Source organism: Pseudophryne corroboree, chromosome 3, assembly GCF_028390025.1.
Source record: "Pseudophryne corroboree isolate aPseCor3 chromosome 3, aPseCor3.hap2, whole genome shotgun sequence".
NCBI lineage: Eukaryota > Metazoa > Chordata > Amphibia > Anura > Myobatrachidae > Pseudophryne > Pseudophryne corroboree.
The window spans coordinates 592,278,401-592,305,467 of record NC_086446.1 but is presented as its reverse complement, the minus strand read 5'-3'; the positions used below and the strand labels follow the sequence as shown (position 1 = coordinate 592,305,467).

At 44.8% G+C, this 27,067-nt stretch overlaps 1 protein-coding gene across 2 annotated transcripts in view; it reads right to left on the bottom strand.

Annotated features, from left to right (window-relative positions):
• Positions 1–22,388: 22,388 nt before the first annotated feature.
• The window catches only part of LOC135056377 (GTP-binding protein SAR1a), a 46,497-nt gene continuing 41,818 nt past the window's right edge, over positions 22,389–27,067 (bottom strand). For both annotated transcript variants that reach the window (XM_063961456.1, XM_063961457.1), the window contains exon 7: positions 22,389–27,044. In XM_063961456.1, coding sequence (XP_063817526.1) covers positions 26,928–27,044 — 117 coding nt within the window. In that variant the 3' untranslated portion in view covers positions 22,389–26,927. The remainder of the gene's footprint in view (positions 27,045–27,067) is intronic.

The window sequence follows — 27,067 nt, the reverse complement described above, 5'->3', positions numbered from 1 at the left end:
CAGTTAGGCTAACAACCTACTATGCGGGTCATTCCGAGTTGATCGCTAGCTGCTTTCGTTCGCAGCGCAGCGTTCAGGCAAAAAAAACCTGGCAATTCTGCGCATGCATATGGGCGCACTGCGCACGCACGTCATACTTTCACAAAAGCATGCAGTTTTACACAAGCTCTAGCAATTCTTTTCTGTCGCACTGCTGATCGTTGAGTGATTGACAGGAAGTGGATGTTTCTGGGTGGTAACTGACCGTTTTCGGGGAATGTGTGTAAAAACGCAGGCGTGCCAGATAAAAACGCAGGCATGGCTGGGGAAACGGGGGAGTGGCTGGCCGAACGCAAGGCGTGTTTGTGATGTCAAAACAGGAAATAAATAGTCTGAAGTGATCGCAAGGTAGGAGTAGGTCTGCAGCTACTCAGAAACTGCACAATCTTTTTTTGTAGCAGCGCTGCGATCCTTTCGTTCGCACTTCTGCTAAGCTAAGATACACTCCCAGAGGGCGGCGGCTTAGCGTTTGCACGGCTGCTAAAAGCAGCTACCGAGCGAACAACTCGGAATGAGGGCCTATATCCTATGATTTGAGATTAATATTTTCTCATGTGTATGTGCTTTCAGAACAGTAGTTACAGTGCGTCTGGAAAGTATTCACGGCGCTTCACTCTTTCCACATTTTGTTATGTTACAGCCTTATTGCAAAATGGAATAAATTCATTTTTCCCTCAAAATTCTACACACAATACCCCATAATGACAACGCGAAAAAATTTTTTTTGTGATTTTTGCAAATGTATTAAAAAATAAAAAACTAAGAATTTTGAGGGAAAAAATTAATTTATTACATTTTGGAATAAGGCTGTAACATAACAAAATGTGGAAAAAGTAAACCGCTGTGAATACTTTCCGGATGCAGTGAAAAGGAGACGCTCTCTCTTTACACTGTTTTATACATGAAAACATAACGGATGATTACAATTTTGTGTTTTTTTAATGTATTAAAAAAAACAGGATTTTGGTTACCTATCGGTAAATCCTTTTCTCGTAGTCCGTAGAGGATGCTGGAGTCCACATTAGTACCATGGGGTATAGATGGGTCCACCAGGAGCCATTGGCACTTTAAGAGTTTGAGAGTGTGGGCTGGCTCCTCCCTCTATGCCCCTCCTACCAGACTCAGTCTAGAAACTGTGCCCGAGGAGACGGACATCTTCGAGAGAAGGATTTAACACAGAGAGTGGCGAGATTCATACCAGCTCACACATACAAGGCACATCAAGCTAACTTACTTGAAACTCAAAGCAACTGCTGAAACATTACTTACCAAGTAACAATGCAGTACATAACTAAACAAAGATGTGCTGAACCAGATAACGATTGCAGGAAAATGAAGCGCTGGGCGGGCACACAGCATCCTCTACGGACTACGAGAAAAGGATTTACCGGTAGGTAACGAAAATCCTATTTTCTCTTACGTCCTAGAGGATGCTGGGGTCCACATTAGTACCATGGGGATGTACCAAAGCTCCCAGAATGGGAGGAAGAACGTGGAGGCTCCTGCAGAACTGATTGACTGAGCTTCAGATCATCAGAGGCCAAAGTATCGAACTTGTAAAACTTTGCAAACGTGTTCGACCCAGACAAAGTTGCAGCTCGGCAAAGTTGCAATGCCGAGACACCCCGGGCAGCCGCCCAGGAAGACCCCACCTTACGAGAAGAGTGGGCCTTAACAGATTTTGGACACGGCAATCCTGCCGTAGAATAAGCGTGCTGGATAGTGTACCTAATCCAGCGAGAGATCGTCTGCTTAGAAACAGGACATCCAATTTTCTTGGGATCACATAGGACAAACAGAGAGTCCGACTTTCTGTGACGAGAAATTCTCTTCACATATATCTTCAGAGCCCTCACAACATCCAAGGACTTTGATGTAATTGAGGAATCAGTAGCCACTGGCACCACAGTAGGTTGGTTGATATGAAATGCTGACACAACCTTCGTAAGAAATTGCTGACGTGTCCAGAGCTCAGCTCTATCTTCGTGGAAGATCAAGTAAAGGTTTTTACAGGATAAAGCCCCCAATTCGGACACACGCCTAGCTGAAGCTAAGGCCAACAACGTGACAGCCTTCCATGGAAGAAATTTGACCTCAACCTCTTGTAGAGGCTCAAACCAATCCGACTGGAGAAACTGCAACACCACGTTAAGGTCCCAAGGGGCCGTAGGCAGTACAAAGGGAGGTTGGATGTGCAGAACTCCCTTCAAAAAAGTCTGAACTTTAGGGAGGGCAGCCAACTGTTTGTGGAAGAAAATGGATAAGGCCGAAATCTGGACCTTCATAGATCTCAACCTCAGTCCCATATCCACACCTGCTTGCAGGAAGAGGAGAAAACGTCCGGGTTGAAACTCCACCGTAGGAAATTTCTTGGATTCACACCAAGAGGCATATTTCTTCCAAATACGAATTTAATGTTTAGACGTTACCCCTTTCCTAGCCTGTATCAAGGTAGGAATGACCTTCTTTGGAATGCCCTTCCGAGCAAGTGTCAGGCGCTCAACTTCCATGCCGTCAAACGTAGCCGCGGTAAGTCTTGATAGGTGAACGGCCCCTGCTGCAGCAAGTCCTCCCGAAGAGGAAGAGGCCTCGGCTCTTCCTGCAAGAGATTCAGAAGGTCCGCGTACCAAGCCCGCCTTGGCCAGTCTGGAGCAATGAGGATCACTTGAACTCTTGTTCTCTTTACAAGCTTTAAAACTCTTGAAATGAGTGGAAGTGGTGGAAGCACGTACACCGACTGGAACACCCACGGAGACACCAGGGCGTCCACTGCCACTGCTTGTGGGTCCCTCGACCTGGAACAATAGCGTCAAAGCTTTTTGTTGAGACGAGAGGCCATCATGTCTATTTGGGGTAACCCCCAAAGGTCTGTTATTTCCTTGAACACCTCCGGATGGAGACCCCACTCCCCTGATTGGAGATCGTGTCTGCTGAGGAAGTCTGCTTCCCAGTTGTCCACTCCCGGAATGAAGATCGCTGAGAGCGCCAACTCGTGTCTTTCTGTCCAGAGGATTCTTCTTGTCACTTCCGACATTGCAGCTTTGCTCTTTGTTCCGCCTTGTCGGTTTATGTAGGCTACTGTTGTTACATTGTCCGACTGCACTTGAATGGCCCGATTTCTCAGAAGATGTGCTGCCCGAAGAAGACCGTTGTAGACAGCTCTTAGTTCCAGGATGTTAATGGGCAGGCCGGCTTCCAGACTTGACCACCTTCCTTGGAAAGTTATTTCTTGAGTGAATGCTCCCCAGCAACGAAGGCTCGCATCCATGGATAGAAGGACCCATTCCTGAATTCCGAACCTGCAGCCCTCCAGAAGGTGAGGTAACTGTAGCCACCAGAGGAGCGAAATCCTGGGCTTCGGCGACAGACGTATTCTCTGGTGCATGTGGAGATGAGATACTGACAACTTGTCCAGGAGATCCAGTTGGAAGGCACAAGCGTGAAACCTCCCGTACTGGAGAGCCTCGTAAGAAGCCACCATCTTTCCCAACAGGCGAATGCATTGATGAACGGACACCCGGGCTGGCTTCAGGACATCGCAGACCATTGTTTGTATCACCAACGCCTTCTCCTGCGGAAGAAACACCCTCTGACCTTCTGTGTCTAGGATCATTCCCAGAAAGGACAACCTCTGGGTTGGTTCGAAATGTGACTTTGGAAGGTTCAGAATCCAACCGTGGATCTTGAGGTGGGTTGTGAGAACAATGGACTGCAGCAGCTTCTCCTTGGATGATGCCTTTATCAGCAGATCATCCAGATATGGAATGATGTTCACCCCTTGATTGCAGAGGAGAACCATCATCTCTGCCATCACCTTGGTAAACACCCCCGGTGCTGTGGAGAGGTCGAATGGCAGGGCCTGGAACTGGAAATGACAGTCCAGTAATGCGAAATGGAGATTAGCCCGATGAGGCAGCCAGATCGGAATGTGTAGGTACGCATCCTTGATATCCAGGGATACCAGGAATTCCCCTTCTTCCAGACCTGATATCACCGCCCTGAGAGACTCCATTTTGAACTTGAACTCCTTCAGAAAGGGGTTGAATGATTTTAGGTTCAGAATGGGCCTGACCGAACCATCCAGTTTCGGTACCACGAAAAGGTCCGAATAGTAACCAGTGGTTTGCAAATGAGGAGGAACTGGCACAATGACCTGTGCCTCCACCAACTTTTGGACAGCTTCTTGTAGGACAGTGCTGTCTGCCAGCAGAGCTGGAAAGCCTGATTTGAAAAAACGATGAGGAGGCAGACTTTGAAATTCCAGCCTGTATCCTTGGGATACAATATCTATCACACAGGGATCCAGGCCAGACGATACCCAGACGTGACTGAATTGTCTGTGTCTCGCTCCCACTGGCCCCACCTCCAGGCTGCGCGGTCCACCGTCATGCAGAGGACTTTGGCGTACCTGAAGCAGGCTTTTGTTCCCAGGAACCTGCAGCGGCAGGTTTCTTGGACTTAACTCGACCTCGCCTAAAGAAGGTATTGGACGGTCTGGCCTTTCTAGGCTTGTTAGGCCAAAAGGACTGAGTTGCTAAAGAAGAGAAGGATTTCTTCGGAGCAGGTGCAGCTGAGAGAAGAAACTGAGACTTACCCGCTGTAGCCGTGGATATCCATGTGTCTAAAACTTCCCCAAAGACAGCCTGACCTGTATAGGGTAGGGACTCCACACTCATTCTGGATTCCGCGTCGGCCGAATACTGGCGCAGCCACAGTCCCTGACGAGCTGAAACAGACATGGAAGAGATTCCCGCAGCCATGGAACCCAAGTCTTTCATGGATTCTACCATAGAACCTGCTGAATCGTGAATGTTGCGTAAATATAATTCAACATCACTCTTATCCATCGTATCCAAATCCTCTAGTAAGGTAGCTGACCACTTTACTATAGCCTTTGCAATCCATGCACTGGCAATAGTGGGACGTAATATGGCCCCTGAAGCAGTGTACATTGATTTAAGTGTGTTATCAATTTTACGAGCCGCCATGATGTGGTCATTCACTGGTACCTGGTGACAGAACGTATTCTGGATTCCCTCACAATGTAACTTTATATCTGTCACCTATATACATGATGTGGTCATTCACTGGTACCTGGTGACAGAACGTATACTGGTTTCCCCCACAATGTAACTTTATATCTGTCACCTATATAATAATTATAGTAGCACAGTACAGTAGGCCATTGCTGTATCTTGCAGCTCTGTGTCACTGCAAGTATCCATTCCATATCTGTGCGGCATTTTTGTGAGCAGTATATATAGTATTACAGTGCAGCATTTTGGTGACTAACAGTATATAGTTGTACAGTAGGCCATTGCTGTATCTTGCAGCTCTGTGTCTCTGCAAGTATCCATTCCATATCTGCAGCATTTTGGTGACCCAACAGTATATAGTTGTGTACAGATGGCCATTGCTGTATCTTGCAGCTCTGTGTCACTGCAAGTATCCATCCATTCCATTTTCTTCCAGTGATTTGGACCAATAATACCATTGATTAGAACGAATAATTCCAATGATTTTGTCATTTTCTTCCAGTGATCTGGACCAATAATACCATTGATTAGAACGAATAATTCCTGTGATATTGAGGTGTTTGTGTCGCTTAGCTTAGCCGTCCAGCGACCACAGTGCACCTCTTTTTCTCTTTTCTTTGCATCATGTGCTGTTTGGGGCCAATTTTTTTAAGTGGCATCATGTCTGACACTGCAGTGCCACTCCTAGATTGGCCAGGTGTTTGTGCTGCCCTCTTGGGTCGCTTTGCTTAGTCATCCAGTGACCTCGGTGCAAATTTTAGGACTAAAAATAGTATTGTGAGGTGTGAGGTGTTCAGAATAGACTGGAAATGAGTGGAAATTGTGGTTATTGAGGTTAATAATAATATAGGATCAAAATTACCCCCAAATTCTATGATTTAAGCTGTTTTTGAGGGTTTTTTGAAAGAAAAAAAAAACACCCGAATCCGTCAAAAAAATTTCAGGGAGGTTTTGCCAAAACGCGTCCGAATCCAAAAGACGGCCACGGAACTGAATCCAAAACCAAAACACAAAACCCGAAAAATGTCCGGTGCACATCTCTAAAATAAACCAAAAGGTCACTCTATCATGGGTTGGGTGGCTATACAGTATATGCCTCTTTATACTTATGCTCAGCAGGAGTTTGATTATTTGTCAATGCAGTCAGAAGCGAGGGGCAACAGCCATAGCCAAAATAATCATTTTTGGTGAAAGGGGAACAAATTAGAACAATATACTGTAGTAACAATTACTATTAGCTGCTTTATTAACATATACTGGTATCGTACACAACAACCATCCCCCTGGCATTTGTCCCACAAGAATTTTTGCAAAAAGGGATGAATTGCTGAGGATGTAGGCATCATGGGACGAACCAGGATAGTCAGTTACAACACTCATGATTTTAAAATTCATTATATCATCCAGCCAAATTGCCCAATATTGTGTTCTAGTGCTATGTATTGCACATCCTTGGAATAAATATGATGGCCATAAGCATAAATACATGCACTATTCAACTCATGAAGCTGCGGATGGTGCTCTAATTGATCTTACAGGGTTATCTCAGTCAGATGGGGATTCGCATTGTGCAGGTAGTTGAACAACATACCATAACCTTGGACATCCATTATAACTACTACCACCACACTGCCCTACATGCTTTTGGGTACTTAGACAGTCATCACTATCAATTTATTACCATTTAAATCGAATGTCTAACATCATTCTAAACATTTGGGGATTTTAAGGTTCGATTTAGAGTTCGATTTCAAATCGAACTTTAGTAAATGAGGGGATTCTATGTTGGGTTATGGGAAAACATCAGTGTTTTTCAGAAATTCTACTTCTATTGGGATGTGAGTTGAAATTGGCTTTAGCATCGATTTGAAATTCAATTTGGTCTTTAGTAAATCTCTCCAATCAAAATCGAATGGAAATAGAATGCCAAATTCCCTTCTAAATCAGAATCGAATGACAGTAAATTTGCCCATGGTGACTTTGTTTGCGATTGGGGAGGGCAGAGCCTGAGTACGCATATTTGGTGATCAGTAGGCTGTAAAGTCTGGCACTAATGAAGGGGTTACATGAGAGCTGCAGTGGTGGTCCCCATGTTACTCTCAGAGATGGTTTGAGGAAGAAAAGGTGGTGTTGGTTATTGAGCCGGTGGGGTTGGAATTGGGGCCACTTGCCTTTAGGATGTGTGGGTCTGTTTAAGCTACTCTGTGGAGATGGTCCATTTTGTGGGCTTGGTACAATACTATTTATAACATTTAATTCAGCAGTTCTAAGGCCAGGGTGGACTGATGACTGGAACTAAGCCACAACACAAAAGCATGACCATTAACTTGCAGACTGTGCTGGGCTTTGCCTTTCATCCGATGAGAATTGGAGTTTATCCTGGCAGACTTTTGGATCATTTAGACTCAGTTCTATTATAAACTGTACATCTCTGTACAGTAGCTGTATAGGTCGCATAGCCATGTGCGTGACCTGCAGGTTATGATGCTCAATTACAAATAGTACAGAGAGACTTCTAGGTGATGTACAAGTGAGGTACACTGCTGGCAAAACAAGCTCAGATGAGTGTTTCTGAAGTGATTTAAACCCAGACAGATGCAGATATTGTAGGTTAACAGATGGAAACCATCATGTTTATAACCATATCGCTCTGCAGTAAAGCTACAACCACCACCATAAGTATATTTATGTATTTAACATTTTGTTTTTTAAATAATTGTTTTCGGTTTCTTTTAGCAGAAATGTATATACTGTACAAATTAATTGGAATAACCTGTGAGGAAGAGTCAGTTCTGGCGTGTATCCAGTTAGGTTGTCAGTGGACCTGTTGTCCTGTCCTGTTAGTTCACAGTTACAATTAAAGATTAGTTTTGTTTGAATAAACACGCTTCCTGGTGTTGCCTAGAGCCACAATTAATGTTATCATTCAGTTTCGGGTATGGAAATTTTCCCCAAGTCAAACACTGATATGTTCCCACCACAATTGAGGCACAATTTAGTCGTGCTTATTATGACAATAGGCTGCAATTCTAGGAAAGCTTTTGAATACCATTACTTACATGCAAGGCAATATTGTATTTTAGGAGTAATATTTGTCAGCATGCCACTTAACTTAGGTCTAAATGGTGATTCATTGTCAGGTCTATTGTTTACTAACGGCTAATACACGTGTTGCACTCATGGTCCATCTGGCATCTGTAACAACTTCTTTGTGTATATACACCATTTGTCACAATTATAATTTTTTTATTCACAATGGCAAGTGAAACTCAGAGCAGGGCAGTTTCTGGGGACATTAGTTATCAAATATACTGTTCAATATGAAAGGGCAGGGTAAAGAGACACAATGTGGTACTCTGCTGAACTGTAACAAAAACTATAATTACTTTCATTAGTTTAGTTACTTAAAACTTTAGGCATAACGATTGCAAGCTTCTTAGTTTTGGTACCCTTTTTTTGGGATGCTCTGAATTTGTGAAAAGAACTAAAGGAAGGATAACTAAAGGTGTGTTTTATCCATTTTGTATGGGTTTATATAACATGCATTAGAGATGTTAGGGACCCATCTAACGAAGTTCACCTAGACACAGTGGAATATGTGCTAAGACAGTCACTTACACTACATGTTAATTGTAAGAATTATCAAAATAATTTTGACTATCAGTATTCTTAGTGCATAGAGTGTGCATCAGTATTTTTCTATTTCTCGTATAGTACTGGATGCGGCTGCCTCAGCACGGTAGCACCTTTCATTATGTGTAACAATCGGGTGTGAAGTCCAAACACCCCCCACTCCCCCCCCCCCCCCCCCCCCTTTTTCCTCTAGATTTGTATATATCTATTTTATAAATTTGAAGCTGAGGATCCTACTCTCTGGTATTAGCGTAAGGTGTTTTAATTAGCATAGGTTCCTACATTGCTGACTACATATTAGAATGGGCTCTGTTTTAAAGGTATGACCTGGATACATTTATATAATGTGCTAGTATTAGAAATGTTAGGTATCCATCTAATGAAGTTCACCTGGATGAGATGGATGGGCCCACATATCAGGCCAAATTTGTACTAAGAACTTCACTTACACTCCATGTTAATTGTAATAGTTTCTAAAAAAAAAAATTACTGAGTATTCTTAGTACATAGAGTGTTGTGCATCAGCATTTTTCTTTATCAAAGTTAGTAATTCACCAACTGTCTAAAATGTTACAATATTGCTTTTTAGATTTCAACTAGTAATTTCAGGCAGAAGAATTAAAAAACTCAGTAGTTATTTAAGTACATTGTCGTACATAGCAAAAATACAATTTTAATTACCTACCGGTAAATCCTTTTCTCGTAGTCCATAGGGGATACTGGGAATCCATTTAGTACCATGGGGTATAGACGGGTCCACTTGGATGCGTGGGCACTATAGAAGTTTGGTAACGTGTGCTGGCTCCTCCCTCTATGCCCCTCCTACCGGACTCAGTCTAGGAAACTGTGCCCAAGGAGATGGACATACTTTGAGAGATGGATAGATAAGGAAAGTGGTGAGATTTTGAACCAGCACAACCAGAACAAGGGGAATAATAAGATTTTAAACCTACCGGTAAATCTTTTTCTCCTAGTCCGTAGAGGATACTGGGGACTCCGTAAGGACCATGGGGTATAGACGGGCTCCGCATGAGACATGGGCACCTAAAAGAACTTTCTAGTATGGTGTGCACTGGCTCCTCCCTCTATGCCCCTCCTCCAGACCTCAGTTAGAGAACTGTGCCCAGAGGAGATGGACAACACGAGGAAAGGATTTTGTTAATCTAAGGGCAAGATTCATACCAGCCCACACCAAACATACCATATAACCTGGAATACACATAACCAGTTAACAGTATGAACAAACAACAGTACCGGTCCAAGACCGAGTCTAACTGTAACATAACCCTTATTGCTTACATAACTATATACAAGTCTTGCAGATTTTCTGCACTGGGACGGGCGCCCAGCATCCTCTACGGACTAGGAGAAAAAGATTTACCGGTAGGTTTAAAATCTTATTTTCTCTTACATCCTAGAGGATGCTGGGGACTCCGTAAGGACCATGGGGTTTATACCAAAGCTCCCAATCGGGCGGGAGAGTGCGGATGACTCTGCAGCACCGATTGAGCAAATGCTAGGTCCTCATCAGCCAGGGTATCAAACTTGTAGAATTTAGCAAAAGTGTTTGACCCCGACCAAGTTGCTGCTCGGCAAAACTGTAATGCCAAGAACGCCCCGGGCAGCCGCCCAAGAAGAGCCCACCTTCCTAGTGGAATGGGCCTTTACTGAATGCGGTAACGGCAATCCAGCTGTAACATAAGCCTGCTGAATCGTGTTACAGATCCAGCGAGCAATAGTCTGCTACGAAGCAGGCGCACCAATCTTGCTGGCAGCATACAGGACAAACAATGCATCTGTTTTCCTAATTCTAGCCGTCCTGGCTACATAAATTTTTAAGGCCCTGACTACATCCAGGGACATGGAATCCTTCAAATCACTCGTAACCACAGGCACCACAATAGGTTGGTTCATATGAAATGAAGACACCACCTTGGGAAAAAATTGAGGACGAGTCCTCAATTCCGCTCTATCTACGTGAAAAATCAAGTAAGGGCTCTTGTAAGAAAAGGCCGCCAATTCTGACACACACCTCGCAGATGCCAAGGCTAACAACATGACCACCTTCCAGGTGAGAAATTTCAACTCCACCGTTTGAAGGGGTTCGAACCAGTGTGATTTAAGGAACTTCAACACCACGTTCAGGTCCCATGGTGCCACCGGGGGCACAAAAGGAGGCTGGATGTGTAGTACTCCTTTTACAAACGTCTGGACTTCTGGGAGAGAAGCCAATTCCTTCTGAAAAAATATTGACAAGGCCGAAATCTGTACTTTAACAGAGCCTAACTTTAGGCCCATATCCACTCCTGTCTGTAGGAAGTGGAGAAAACGACCCAGATGGGTCCGTAGGAGCATTCTTGCTTTCACACCAAGAGACATATTTCCGCCAGATACGGTGATAATGTTTTACCGTCACCTCCTTCCTAGCCTTTATTAGAGTAGGTATGACCTCCTCCTGAAATACCCTTCTCCGCTAGGATCCGGCGTTCAACCGCCATGCCGTCAAACGTAACCGCGGTAAGTTTTGAAACATGCAGGGCCCCTGCTGTAACAGGTCTTCCCTTAGAGGAAGAGGCCAGGGATCTTCCGTGAGCATCTCCTGAAGATCTGAGTACCAGGCCCTTCGAGGCCAGTCTGGAACAAGGAGTATTGTTTGTACTCTTTTTCGATTTATGATCCTCAACACTTTTGTGATGGGAGGAAGAGGAGGAAACACGTAGACTGACTGGAATACCCATGGTGTCACCAGAGCGTCTACTGCTATTGCCTGAGGGTCCCAAGACCTGGCACAATACCTCCGAAGCTTCTTGTTGAGACGTGACGCCATCATGTCTATTTGAGGAACTCCCCAGAGATCCGTTATCTCTGCAAAGACTTCTTGATGAAGTCCCCACTCTCCTGGATGGAGATCGTGTCTGCTGAGGAAGTCTGCTTCCCAGTTGTCCACTCCCGGAATGAAGACAGCTGAAGAATCCTGATGGCTTCCACCATCGCAACTCTGCTTCTTGTCCCACCTTGACATTGTCTGATTGAATCAGAACCGGTAGGTTGCGAAGAATCTCCGCTTGTCGAAGGCCGTTGTATATGGCCCTTAGCTCCAACACGTTGATGTGTAGACAGGACTCCTGGTCTGACCATAGTCCCTGAAAATTTCTTCCTTGGGTGACTGCTCCCCATCCTCGGAGGCTCGTGTCCGTGGTTACCAGGATCCAGTCCTGAATGCCGAACCTGCGACCCTCTAGAAGGTGAGCACTTTGAGCCACCATAGAAGAGACACCCTGGCCCTGGGGAACAGTGTTATTTTTTGATATAATTGTAGATGGGACCCGGACCATTTGTCCAGAAGATCCCATTGAAACATCCTTGCATGGAACCTGCCGAAGGGAACGGCCTCGTAAGTTGCCACCATTTTCCCCAGAACCCGAGTGCATTGATGAGCTGACACTCTTTTCGGCTTCAGTAGTTCTCGGACCATGTTCTGGAGGTCCTGGACTTTTTCCAACGGGAGGAAAACTTTCTTTTGTTCCGTGTCCAGTATCATGCCAAGGAAGGCTAGTCGAGTTGTCGGAACCAACTGTGACTTTGGTAGATTGAGAATCCACCCATGTTGCTGAAGCACTCTCTGAGAGAGTGCCACGTTCTCCAGTAATTGCTCTCTTGATCTCGCTTTTATCAGGAGATCGTCCAAGTATGGGATAATTGTGACTCCTCGCTTGCGCAGGATCACCATCATTTCCGCCATTATCTTGGTGCAAATCCTCGGGGCCGTGGACAGCCCAAACGGCAACATCTGAAACTGGTAATGACAATCCTGTACCGCGAATCTCAGGTACTCCTGATGAGAGGGATATATGGGGACATGAAGGTAAGCATCCTTTATGTCCAGTGACACCATAAAATCCCCCCCTTCCAGGCAGGCTATCACCGCTCGGAGCGATTCCATCTTGAATTTGAATCTTTTCAGGTACAGGTTCAGGGATTTTAGGTTTAAAATGGGCCTGACCGAACCATCCGGCTTCGGGACCACAAATAGGGTTGAATAATACCCTTTTCCCTGTTGGCTCAGGGGAACCCTGATAATCACTCGCTGTTGACACAGCGTTTGAATTGCAGCTAGCACTACTTCCCGCTCTGGAGTAGAAGCTGGTATGGCCGACTTGAAAAATCGGCGTGGGGACACCTCTTCAAATTCCAGCTTGTAGCCCTGGGAGACTATTTCTATCACCCAAGGGTCCACGTCTGACTGAACCCAGACTTGGCTGAATAGTCGAAGGCGTGCCCCCACCTGAGCGGACTCCCGCAGGGGAGCCCCAGCGTCATGCGGTGGACTTAGCGGAAGCCGGGGAGGACTTCTGCTCTTGGGAACCAGCCGCAGCAGGTGTCCTCTTGCCTCTACCCTTACCTCTGGCGAGGAAAGAGGAGCCCCGACCTCTTCTGGATCTATGCGACCGAAAGGACTGCATCTGATATTGTGGGGGTTTCTTTTGCTGTTGGGGAACAAAAGGTAAAAAGGTCGACTTACCCGCGGTAGCTGTAGAGATCAGGTCCGCGAGGCCGTCCCCAAACAATACATCACCTTTGTAAGGTAAAACCTCCATATGCCTTTTTGAGTCTGCATCCCCCGTCCATTGGCGGATTCACAAGGCTCTTCTTGCAGAAATAGCCATAGCATTGGCTCTTGAACCAAGTAAACCAATGTCTCTTTGAGCGTCCCTCATATATAAGACTGCGTCCTTAATATGAGCTAATGTTAACAAAATTGTATCCCTATCTAGGGTATCAAGGTCAGCTGACAGTGTATCTGTCCAAGCTGCTACTGCACTACATACCCATGCCGACGCAATTGCCAGTCTAAGCAAAGTACCAGTATGAGTGTAGATAGACTTTAGTGTAGTCTCTTGCCTGCGGTCCGCAGGGTCCTTGAGGGCCGCTGTGTCAGGGGACGGTAGCGCCACCTTCTTGGAAAGGCGTGTTAAGACTTTGTCCACTGTGGGAGAGGATTCCCAGCGTACCCTGTCCTGTATAGGGAAAGGGTACGCCATAAGAACCCTTTTGGGAATCTGCAGTTTCTTATCAGGAGTTTCCCAAGCTTTTTCACATAACTCATTAATTTCATGGGAAGGAGGAAAGTCTATAACCTGTTTCTTTCCCTTAAACATGTGTATCCTCGTGTCGGGCACCGAGGGCTCATCAGTGATATGTAACATCTTTTATTGCAATAATCATGCACTGAATACTTTTTGTCACCCTGGGGTGCAACCTTACTTCATCATAGTCGACACTGGAATCAGAGTCCGTGTCGGTATCTGTGTCCCTTATTTGTGAGAAGGGACTTTTCTGAGACCCCAACGGGTCCTGTGAGTCGGCACAATCTGTAGATTGATTACCTGCCGACGCTCTGGACTCTGCTTTGTCCAGTCTTTCATGCAGTGAAGCTACACTAGCATTTAAAATATGCCACATATTCATCCAATCCTGAGTCGGCAACGCCGACTGAGACACACCACTCATCTGTTCAACCTCCTCTTTGGATATGCCTTCCATTTCAGACATGCCGACACACGTACCGACACCACACACACACACACACACACACACACACACACACACACACACACACACACACACTGGGATATAACTATAAGGGGACAATTCCCCAAAGAAGGCCCTTTGGAGAGACAGAGAGAGAGAGTATGCCAGCACACACCAGCGCCAACTGACCGAGGGGAAAAAATCCAGATAGCGCTTTTACATATTAAATGTATACAGAATTCCCCACTCACTGCGCTTTAAATATGTGCCCCCCTCTCTTATTTTCAGCCCTCTGATGCTTAGCAGGGGAGTCCGTGGAGCCAGCGTTCTCTGCAGCCTCTGTGGAGAAAATGGCGCTGGTTAGTGCTGAGGGATCAAGCTCCGCCCCCTCGCACGGCGGGCTTCGGTCCCGCTCGAGATTTTGAAAAAATTGGCGGGAATTCGTAGTTTACTGCCCCGCAGCCTAACTACATGCTTCTTGCCTAAAAACGAGGTTTATTGCTGCCCAGGGCGCCCTCCCTCCCCCACGCCCTGCACCCATCAGTGCCATGTGTGTGTAAAGGTGGGAGCAATGGCGCGCAGCTACCTGCTGCGCGCTTACCTCATGAAGATCTGAAGTCTTCTGCTGCCTGACGTCTTCTTATGATCTGTCATACTCACCCGGCTTCTTTTTTCCGGCATCTGTGAGGAGGATGGCGGCGCGGCTCCGGGAAGAACCCCAGGGTGAGACCTGTGTTCCGACTCCCTCTGGAGCTAATGGTGTCTAGTAGCCTAAGAAGCAGAGCCCTTAACTCCTAAGAAGTGGGTGTGCTTCTCTTCCCTCAGTCCCACGATGCAGGGAGTCTGTTGCCAGCAGAGCTCCCTGAAAATAAAAAACCTAACAAAATTCTTTTTACAGAAAATTCAGGAGAGCTCCTGTAATGCACCCTATCTCCTCTGGGCACAAGATCTAACTGAGGTCTGGAGGAGGGGCATAGAGGGAGGAGCCAGTGCACACCATACTAGAAAGTTCTTTTAGGTGCCCATGTCTCCTGCGGAGCCCGTCTATACCCCATGGTCCTTACGGAGTCCCCAGCATCCTCTAGGACGTAAGAGAAAAAGGATTTTAATTACCTACCGGTAAATCCTTTTCTTGTAGTCCGTAGAGGATACTGGGAATTCATTTAGTACCATGGGGTACAGACCGTTCCACTAGCAGACTTGGGCACTTTAAGAATTTGATAGTGTGTGCTGGCTCCTCTCTTTATGCACCTCCTACCGGACTCAGTCTAGGAAACTGTGCCCGAGGAGATGGACATATTTTGAGAGGATAGATAAGGAAAGTGGTGAGATTACGAACCAGCACACAGAACATTAGGAAAGCCATGCTAACCAAACTTGAAACGTGAACAGACCAGAATACTTAACCAAGTAAAAGTGCAGGAAGAACGAAGCACCGGGTGCCCAGTATCCTCTATGAACTACAAGAAAAGGATTTACCGGTAGGTAATTAAAATCCTATTTTCTCTTACGTCCTAGAGGATACTGGGAATCCATTTAGTACCATGGGGAAGTACCAAAGCTCCCAAACCGGATGGGAGAGTGCTGAGGTTCCTGCAGAACTGATTGGTCTCTGAGGACCTTAGTTTGGTCAAAGTATCGAACTTGTAAAACTTTGCAAACGTGTTTGAACCTGACCAAGTAGCTGTTCAGCAGAGCTGTAAAGCAGAGACACCTCAGGCAGCCGCCCAAGAAGAACCCACCGACCTAGTAGAGTGGGCTTGTACAAATTTTGGAATCGGCAAGCCTGCCGTGGAATAAGCATGCTGGATAGTAAGCCTGAACCAGCATGCAATAGACTACTTTGAAGCAGGACATCCAATGTTAATGGGATCATATAAAATGAATAGCGAGTTTGATTTCCTGTGATGAGCGGTTCTCTTTACATACACCGTCAAAGCCCTCACAACATCCAAAGACTTTGAAGTAGCAGAGCTGTCCGTCACAGCCGGAACCACAATAGGTTGGTTGATGTGAAAAGCAGATACCACCTTAGGAAGAAATTGCCGACAAGTTCTTAGTTCAGCTCTGTCCTCATGGAAAATTAAGTAGGGTCTCTTGTGAGACAACACCCCTAGCTCCGACACACGTCTTGCTGAGGCCAAGGCCAACAGTGTGACGGTCTTCCACGTAAGGTACTTTACGTCAACCTCCTGTAACGGTTCAAACCAGTCCAATTGGAGGAACTGCAGCACCAAATTGAGATTCCAAGGTGCCGTGGGAGGCACAAAGGGAGGCTGGATGTGCAGAATACCTTTCAAAAACGTCTGGACCACAGGGAGAGACGCCAATTGTTTCTGAAAGTAAATGGACAAGGCCGAAATTTGGACTTTAATGGAGCCTAGCCGTAGGCTCACATCCACTCCCGACTGCAGAAAAAGCAGGAGACGTTCCAGATGAAATTCCACCACATAATATGGTCTGGTTTCACACCAAAAGACATATTTCTTCCATATACGGTGGTAATGTTTAGACGTTATCCCCCTTCCTGGCTTGGATCATCGTCGGGATGACCTTGTCAGGAATCCCTCTTCTGACTGAAATCAGCTGTTCAACGTAGCCGCGCTAAGTCTTGATAGACAAACGGGCCCTGTTGCAGAAGATCCTCATGAAGAGGTAGAGGCCATGAATCTTCGATCAGCATCTCGAGAAGATCCGCGTACCAGGCCTTCGAGGCCAGTCCGGAGCAATGAGGATTACTTGAACCTTTTCCCTTTTTATTCTCTTTACAATTCCTGGGATCAGAGGAAGTGGAGGAAACAAGTACACCAGCTGGTAGACCCACGGAGTTGTCAGAGTGTCTACCGCCACTGCTTGTGGGTCTCTCGACCTGGAACAATACCGTTTGAGCTTCTTGTTGAGTCGGGAGGCCATCATGTCGATCTGTGGATATCCCCACCAACGTGTCAACCACCGGAACACCTCCAGGTGGAGGCCCCACTCTCCCGGGTGTAGGTCATGTCTGCTGAGGAAGCCTGCTTCCCAGTTGTCTACTCCCGGAATGATGACCACCAAAAACGCCATGGCGTGTTTTTCCGCCAAGAGGAGAATTCTTGACACCTCCGACATTGCTGCTCTGCTTTTCATTCCGCCCTGTTGGTTTATGTACATTACCGCCATTACATTGTCCGACTGGACTTGAATGATTTAATTCCGAAGTAGAGATGAGGCCTGCAGAAGGGCGTTGTATATTGCCCTGAGTTCCAAGATGTTTATTGGAAGGACGACTTCCCGACTTGACCATGTTCCTTGAAACTGCACCCCCTGGGTGACTGCTCCCCAACCTCTGAGGCTTGCGTCCGTGGTTAGCAAAATCCAATTCTGAATCCCAAACCTCCGGCTCTCGACAAGGTGAGAAGTCTGTAGCCACCACAGAAGGGAGATCATAGCTCTTGGCAAAAGACAGATCCTCTGGTGCATGTGAAGATGCGATCCAGACCATTTGTCCAACAGATCCAGCTGGAAGGGCCTCGCATGAAACCTTCCATACTGAAGCATCTCATAAGAGGCCACCATTTTCCCCAGAAGGCAAATGCACAGAGATCCAGGTTGGCTTCAGGACAGCCCGAACCATTGACTGGATTTCCATAGCCTTCTCCAAGGGAAGGAACACTCTCTGAAACTCTGTGTCCAGTATCATATCCCCAGGAAAGGAAGCCTCTGCGTCGGTTCCAGGTGAGATTTTGGTAAGTTCAGAATCCACCTGTGATCCAGGAGTAGTCTGGTTGAGACCAATACTGTCCAACAACCGCTTGCTGGACAGAGCCTTTATCAGAAGATCGCCCAGGTACAGAATTATGTTCACTCCCTGTTTGCGGAATAGAAACATCATCTCTGCCATCACCTTGGTGAACACTCTCGGTGCTGTGGAGAGACCAAATGGCAGGGCCTGGAACTGGTAGGGGCAATCCTGCAGTGCAAACCGTAGATCAGCCTGATGAGGCGGCCAGATCGGAATGTGAAGGTACGCATCCTTGATATCCAGAGACACTAGGAATTCCCCCTCCTCCAGACCTGAGATCATCGCTCTCAGAGACTCCATCTTCAACACTCTTAAGTATGGGTTCAGAGACACGAGGTTCAGAATCGGTCTCACCGAACCATCCGGTTTCGGTACTACAAACAAACTGGAATAGTAACCCTTGTTTTGTAGATGAGGTGGAACTGAAACAATGACCTGGGTCTGTAACAGTTTTTAAATGGCATCTTGTAAGGTTATTCCTGCCTCTTGTGAAACTGGCAAGTCTGATTGGAAGAATTTGTGAGGTGGGAAATCCTGGGACTCCAGCCTGTAGCCCTGGGATATAAGGTCTATGACCCAGGGATCCTGGCAAGATCTTGTCCAGGTGTGACTGAAGAACTTTAGGCGGGCTCCCACCTGCCTGTCTCCCAGGCATCGTAGTCCACCGTCATGCGGAAGGCTTTGAGGAGGCAGAGCCAGCCCTCTGTTCCTGTGAACCAGCAGCCGCTAGTTTGTGTGGCTTACCTCTAGCACCTCTCGCGGCAGTAGAAGAACCTCTGGACTTGCCCTGAAACTTTGCAGTCCAAAAGGACTGCAGAAGGTAAATGTGGATTTACCTGCAGTAGCTCGCAAAATCCACTTGTCTCACCTGTGAAACGCAGGCCTTCCACACCTTTTTTGGAGTCTGCATCAGCAGTCCACTGATGTAGCCATAATCCCCTGCATGCCGACACTGCCATAGCTGTGGTGTGTACATTAAGCAAATTTATTACCTTAAGGCAGAGGTTCCCAAACTGTGTGCCGTGGCTCCCTGGGGTGCCTCGGGACACTTGCAGGGGTGCCCTGGGTTGGTAGTCCAGGACCAATTCAAATTATTCATGGTCAATATAATAGGCAAAACCAGTGCTGGTGGCTGCCAGTCATAAAATATGTGGCCAAACAGAAGCAAATCTTGTCCCTCACCACACAACTGATCCTAAGGATGACATATAAACGCAATCTACTTACTGTAATATTTCTTTCTAAATTTCTCAATAAGAAATTTTTGGCCTAGGTGTGCCGTAAAAAAAATTCTGATATTTTAGGGTGCCGTGATTCAAAAAAGTTTGGAAACCACTGCCTTAAGGGCTTCCACCATAAAGTTCGCAGAATCTTGGATGTGTTGCAGGATTTCCTCGAGGTAACGTGTCTAACCCCTTAATTAAATTACCAGACCATTTAGCAATGGCTCGCGTAATCCACCCACATGCTATAGTGGGTCTCTGGGCCACCCCAGCAGCTGTAGACAAAGATTTGAGTGTAGTCTCAATCTTACGATCAGCTGCATCCTTTAGGGAGGCTGCACCAGGAACAGGTAATACTATTTTACGAGAGAGCCTGGAGACTGACGCATCCACTATCGGTGGATTTTCCCATTTTTCCCTATCCTCAGGAGGAAGAGGAAAAGATGATAATAACCACCTAAGAATTTTTAATTACTTATCTGGATTAACTCACGGTTAGTTCCTTTGACACAGGAAAAGCGGCTGAGGATTTTTTCCTCACATTAAAGAAAGATTCTTCACACACCTCTGTCACCTTATCAGGAATATTTAGGACTTCCCTGATAGAGTCTATGAGAGCCTCAACAACTTGCGACCTACCCTCCCCTACCTCTATATCCACCTCATCTTCCTCCATTTCAGACCCTTCATTATCAGAGTCAGAATGCAGGATATGGGCCAAATACGTTTTTGCGGGCAAATGGTAGAGGACTGAGACGCTGGTCTGAGTACTGAGTCTTTTTGCATAAACTCAGTCATAGATTGTCTTAAGTATTGCGTCTCCTTCTCATTATGAGATAATTTAGTAGAGATGGTGGAAATCATCCCCCGAATTGAGTCCAGCCATGCTGGCTCCGCCCCACTAGCCTGAGAAGGGATACTACAGAGTACACACTAGTAAACCCCCCCCCCCCCCCCCCCCAGAGAAGAGGAACACAATGCCTTGCATGATGCACTTTTTGCCTGACATACTGCTGTAGTAACAGCACACACAGGAAAAGGTTAAAAGCACAATTAACCCACAAAGAGCCCTTCCCGAGAAACACAGAGAGCGGATAAAACCAGCACACGGCGCCCTTATCGCTAAAGCCAACCTTAGCCGGGTCATATACTAAGTACCTAGATTATGGACTTAGTACACAAGTATATAGCTCTCCCCCTGCTATGACCCCCTGGTACCGCTGAGATAATTTGGAGGCTTTCCGGAGGAGCTGCGTGTCCCTGCAGTCAGTGCCTGTGTCAGCTGCAGTAGGGTAAAATGGCGCCTATGAGCTGCTGGATCCGCTCATAGTGAAGCCCCGCCCCTTCAATGGCGTGCAGTCTGCTCGCTCTTTATACTGGCTTATGTGTCGGAGTGCATAAAATGGAGACATTCCCCTTTTAAGCTGTAATGCCAGTCTGGGTACTGTGTACACTACAGAGTACTAAGTCTGGAGACTCAGTCCGCCCAGTTAGAAGCCGTGCGTCTCCGTACCCCGCTAACCGGGACGCTGGCTCAGTACTCACCACTCTTCTTTCTTCTGGCTCTGTTAGGGGTGGCGGCGTGCTGCGGGAATGTACGCTCGTCATGGTGGGGCTTGCGAATAAGTTCCCTTAGGAGCTAGCATCCTGTCAGTGGGGTTGGGCTTTCCCCCCCTAAGTCCCACAAAGCAGGAAGGCTGGTGCCATCCAGTTCTGCCTGAAAATAACAAACTTTTAAAATAATTGCAGAAAACTCTTCTGGAGCTTCCAGAGATGTGACCGGCTCCATCAGGCACATTTTCTTAACTGAATCTGTTAGGAGGGGCATAGAGGGAGGAGCCAGCACACGTTATCAAACTTCTATAGTGCCCATGGCTCCAAGTGGACCAGTCTACACCTCATGGTACTAAGTGGATTCTCAGTATCCCTTAGGACGTAACAGAAATTATATTTAGACATTTTAATTAGTGAAGTTAATACTTCCATCCCGGAACAGTAAAGTTTTCCAGTCTGTATGTTTGCTCAAAAGTGTCCAACCCTTAATATTCCTGGCGCAAACAATTTTTGTATTATGATGGGAGGTGGTTGACAGTTACAAGGTTGACAGTCAATATGTCAACACCATAGAGTCGACAGGGTGAAAAGATCGACACTTTTTTCGTTTTTTTTCCAGTTTTTTACAACTTTTGCTACATTTACTATCCATGTCACAAACTATTACTTTTATTAATCAGAAACTGTTACTTTTAGTAACCTTGTGGCGAGCGAAGCTGATCGGAGCAAGCACGAAGCGAGTCCGCAAGGGGATGCATTTCACAAATTTGGTTGAAATAGGTTTAAAAAAAAAAGAAAAAAGGGGAGGACCTTTTCACCCAGTCCACCCTTATAATGTCTATCTTCTGTGTCACACCCATTATAATATTGCATCACAAAAAATAATTTCATAATAGGGTATCGGGTATATAAGCGAGGTCTCTTTCTTAAAACATCCATAAGAACCTTTTTATTAGATCGTTATACTAATGAGCTCTTAGATATCGACGCCCAGAAATATTCTTTCGAATTTATGAGTGTGGTAGAACAAGCATAATATTATGGTTCAGTTCTTCTACTACTAACTCCAATTATTCACAGCTCAAACTGGTTAGGTTACCAGTTAAAGCTTCCTTCATTAAACACAACCTAGTACTAAAATTCTATTGCACTTGCTATATTTTTCACCTGCAATGACAGTTTCTCAAAATTGTTCCGACATTACCTACACACACACATTTATAATTGCATGCTTTTGTCTGTGCTCCTTATCTCATATAGTTTATTTTGTTTTCCCCCGGCTGTGCTTGAAAATTGGCATTTTATGCCTAGTACATCTACCCAGTCAGCAAGAGCAAATACATATCAAATAATCAAACAGAAGTAAAAAGACACATGCAGGAGGTACTGTGGCATCTCTCATGTGGAAAAAATAACTGCTACAGAATAATGATGCTTTATAACGAGAATGCAAACTGTAAGGCAGAGGATCTTGTAGGGAAAATCATACTGACAAACAATAAGGTTAGAGTTTTTTTTCCCCCAATAATGGCTTAAAGCAGTGAGAAGAGATAAAGTTTGAGATTACCAGGAACAAAATGCATAATGTAGTTATTTGAAAAATTCTCATTTTATTTTGTAGTATGAACAGCTAACCATGTAACTACATTTTTCATATGGTTCGATAGTATTATATTCCTAAAATTAATCACTTTAGTTTATCTTTCACATAACATGGATATACACTGAATGGCCACTTTATTAGGTACATCTGCTTATTAAACCAAAGCTCTAATTAGCTAATCATGTGGCAGGAATGCAATGCATAAAATAGCATGCAGACATGATTAAGAGGCTCAGTTATTGTAAAGAACAATCCTCAGAATGGGGAAAAATGTGATCTTTGACTGTGGAATGATTTTATTTGTCAGTCTGGGTGGTTTGAATATCTGAGATAGTTGATTTCCTGTGATAGTCAAACATAAAATACAGTGAATGGTGCCCAAAACAGCAAAAACACACAGTGAGTGGCAGTTCTGTGGGTAAAATGCCTTATTAATCATCAAAGGCCAGATAACTCCAATAACTATGCAGTATAATCGTGGTATGCAGAAGAGTATCACTGAATACACAACACATCAAAACATATAGTTGAGGATTCACTCCTGTCAGTTAAGAACAAGAAACTGAAGACCACAGTGGAAACCAGTTAATCAAAACTGGACAGCTGAATATAGGAAAATGTTGCCTGATCCGACAAACTTCATTGTCTGCTGTGACATGCAGATTAGAAGGATCAGTATTTAGTGTAAACACGAATCCATCCTACCTTGTCCAATAGTTCATACTGATGGCGGTAAAATGGGCTGTGGAATGATTTTTGGCACATTAGGCACCTTAATACAAACCTAGGGGGTGATTCAGACCTAATCGCTGCTGTGTTTTTTCCCCACAGCGGGAAATCAGGTAGTAACTGCGCATGCACCGCAATGCACATGCGCAGCAGACAACAAAGGGCATCGCCGGTCAGTGACGGGATGGTGCGAAATATCCAATTGCATGGGAGGAAGCAGTTTGTGGGTGTTTAACTGACAGTTTTTTGGGAGTGTTCGGAAAAACGCAGGCGTGTCCAAGTGTTTTCAGGGAGGGCGTGTGACGTCAGCTCCGGCCCCAATCGGCCACTTCTCATCGCACTGTAGGAGTAAGTCCTGGGCTACGAAGAGACTACGCAAAGTGAACTTTTGCAGCCCTGCGTACACATGGAATAGCACAGCGAATTTACACTTCCACTGGAGGCGGCGACTATCTGAACGCAGGACAGCAAAGTTTGCAGCCCAGCAATCAGGTCTGAATCACCCCCCTAGCAGCATTTAAATTCCATAGCCTACGTAAGTATTGCTGCTGACCAAGTGAGTGCCTTTATATCCTCTAGACCCATCATATAAAGGTTTTTTTCAGGAAAACTCGTCATGTCACAAAGACAACAATGAGTTCAATCACCAGATCACAATCTAATAGAGCACATTTGGCTGGGAAGGGAGATTTGCAGAACAAACAAGCAGCACACAAATCTGCAGCAACTGTCTGATTCTGTTAAGTCAATATGGATTTTCTAGAGAATGTTTCCAGCACCTTGCGGAATCTCTACCACTAAAAGTCAGACTATTTTGGAGGCAGCGGGGGTTCCTAAAAGACTTCTGGAAGAATATACGTAAAGAAGTGGCCAATGAGTGTATATTTAAACTGAACAGCATTGAAAGGTGTTAGCATGCAAATCTAAACAAACCTGCACACAGCCACACTGTGCTGGCTCCAAGCAGGTTATGTTATGACATCATGTTAAGGGGCAGGGCTGCCAGAAGGACATAGAGAACTTCCCGGAACAGCCGGTCTACTTGTAAGCCAAATGCAGGTGCTGTGAGACAGAGACTGTGGTGTTTCCAGAGCCCGGGGTGGCAGCACCGTCCGCACACCCCTAGTTACAGCCCTGCCCACACACAACAATTCCCCAGGTGTGGGAAGTTTGAAATTTAAATTAGTTTAGTCTCTGGCCTGGATCTATTCCATTGCTAATTGCCCAAGGATGGTGTGTGATCAGCAGGCAGCGCAGTCTGGAAGAGACTTCTAATGACAAGTACCTCCACCAGCCTACTGCAGAGAAAGGTCTGACATTGTATCTCCAGTGAAGGAATGCACAGTATGCAGTTATGTTTTTTTTTTTTTCTTTCAAATACACCTTATGTAAATGTGTGCAAACACTATTGTCATGTTAGGATTTTTTTTTTTATATTAGCATACAGGGAATATACTGGCTGCTTTTGCACAAATACTGGGCACCTTAATCTTTACACTGCGATTTAGGACATACCTCTTCACCGATAACTCTAAATCTGTCCACACATTTTAACTTTGCCACTGTGGCAGAGCAACATGTATTTATCAAGGCACAAAACTGACCAAGCTGAATTTACTCCTAACTGCAAATGAAGCCCCACGAGAAGATGATTTCTGGAGGACAAAATGAACGGTCTTAGAAAGTTAGGATACATGGGAACGTTCCCACCATAAGAGGAGGTGAGTGTGCATAACTAGCCATGGTTATACAGTTTTACGGCTACTCGTCCATGACATTCTCATTCCTTTCTGTAATTACCTCATATCTGAATGCTGTTCTTCAAAACTAAATAATTTGCTTAAACCACTACATGACCAGTGATCTCACTGCAATGACTTTTATTCAGAAAAAAACATTCCAATCATCCTATTCAATTTTTTTATAATGTTTTGGGGAAATTGTTTTTTGTTTTATTTTCCTCTCAAGCCAAGCATTCAATAGAGTCAATTTCTCTTAATCTAACAATAACCAACTTGTAAATAAGTCCAATTGCTAAAGGTGCATACACGCTGTGCGATGTAACCTAACGGTTTTGACTATATAGCCAAAAAATCGTAAGGAAAGTTAGTGCAAATCGCAACGTGTGTACACAGCTTGCGATACCGATGCGCGCTCCCGTGGGGTCGGTATCACAAGAAAAGATAGACTGTGCAGGCAAGTCAATCTTGACTATATTGTGTACAATCTAGTACATAGTATAGTCAAAATTGGCACTTAGTCAAAATCTCAAGTAAAGATAGTCAGTATCAGTGGTTCAGGCTTCAGTGAGTTCAGGGGAAATCGCAAAGTCAAAATCGGAGATAGTCAATATCTCACCGTGTGTATACACTTTAAGACTGAACTCATGTGAACTGAATTAACACTTCATTTTAATCAACTTATTTTTACTTGGACAGAATCTAAGCAAAAGTACTTGTCTATTCCTGGGTTGGACAATATGAAGTTAAATCTAGGGGGTAAATTTACTAAGGTGCTGGTTTATAGAAGTGGAGATGTTGCCCATAGCAACCAATCAGATTATAGCTATTATCTTCTAGAAGGTGGTAGATAAATAAGTCGAATCCAATTGGTTACTATGGGCAACATTTTCACTTCTATAAACCCACGTTTTAGTAAATATACTCCTAGGAGCCAGTCTAAACAAACCTAGTTTGTCAAACAACTTTTGGCCTAGCAATGCGCCAAGACAAGGTTTAAAAGATCTATAGTGATTACAAAAAATATATAGGTTCCAGTAGCAGATATCCCAAGCGCTATCATTATCGAACTTCTGTTATTTGAAAAGCTTTACTGTATGTTCCATGGTTTTGTTTATTTTATGTTACTTTTAAAAGAATTTAAACAAATATTATATCACTATGAAATAGGTAGCAAAAACCAATTCACTATATTTTTTCTTTTGTAACAGTAAATATTTTTTTTTCTTTTTACATATCTCCCTTCGTATACTGTAGTACTAAAAAGTAGTGCATGGTCAAAACCCTTTTACTGCTCTGCAACAAGTTGCACTGAGATAGTTGGCAGGGAAAATAAAGCAGGTTTTGGCGTATATTTACTATGCGGTTTGTTTGAGGATCCGGTCCCACAATTTAAAAGGTCAATAATATTAAATGCAGAACACTCCCAATATTATTGCTCTTTTAAAACCAGTGGCTAGAACTGCTCTTTGCGTAAAAAGGCAATTTTCACCTTTGCACAAAATATTTATCCCCCCTCAGGGTCACCAAGCCACCCTCCAAATACACATAAGCCAGTTTATACAGCATAATCATTGTTAGAGAGCAGGCCAGCCCAAAACTATGTTTATTGTGGACTTCTAATGCCATGATACGTGGATCAGTATTTAGTGATAAATGTAAATACCATTAAATAGATTTAAAAAAAAAAAAAAATACCAAAAAAACAAACAAACAAAAAAAAAAAGCTACTACAAACTCCGGACCAAACAAGCTGGTATTTAAAAAAAATATTATGGAAAAAAAAAAAAAAAAAAAAAGGAGAGGGACACTTTTTAAAAAATAGAATTGTTTTCCTTGAATTCAATTAACTCTTGATCAGTGCAGGATGCCCCATAAGGCTCCTGGTTGTCGCAAGTGTTAATCACTGCCTACATGGGTCTGCCCCACACAGAGAGAAAAGTCCATCTGGATCAAGCACGGAGGAGCTGAATGCTGTATTATCTATCTGGTGTCGTTTTTTTTTGTTTTCTTACTGTTCCAAAGGGAGGAGTTGGAGAGGAAAGGGGGGAAAAAGTCTCAGTCAATGTATTGTGAAAGCCAGCGGAAGCCCTCTCCGTAGCCTTGCCTCTTCAGCACACTGCACATGAACACTTCCATTGGGCGAGCATTTAAATCTTTCAGTGGCACATTACCCTGCAGAAGAGAGAATATGATGC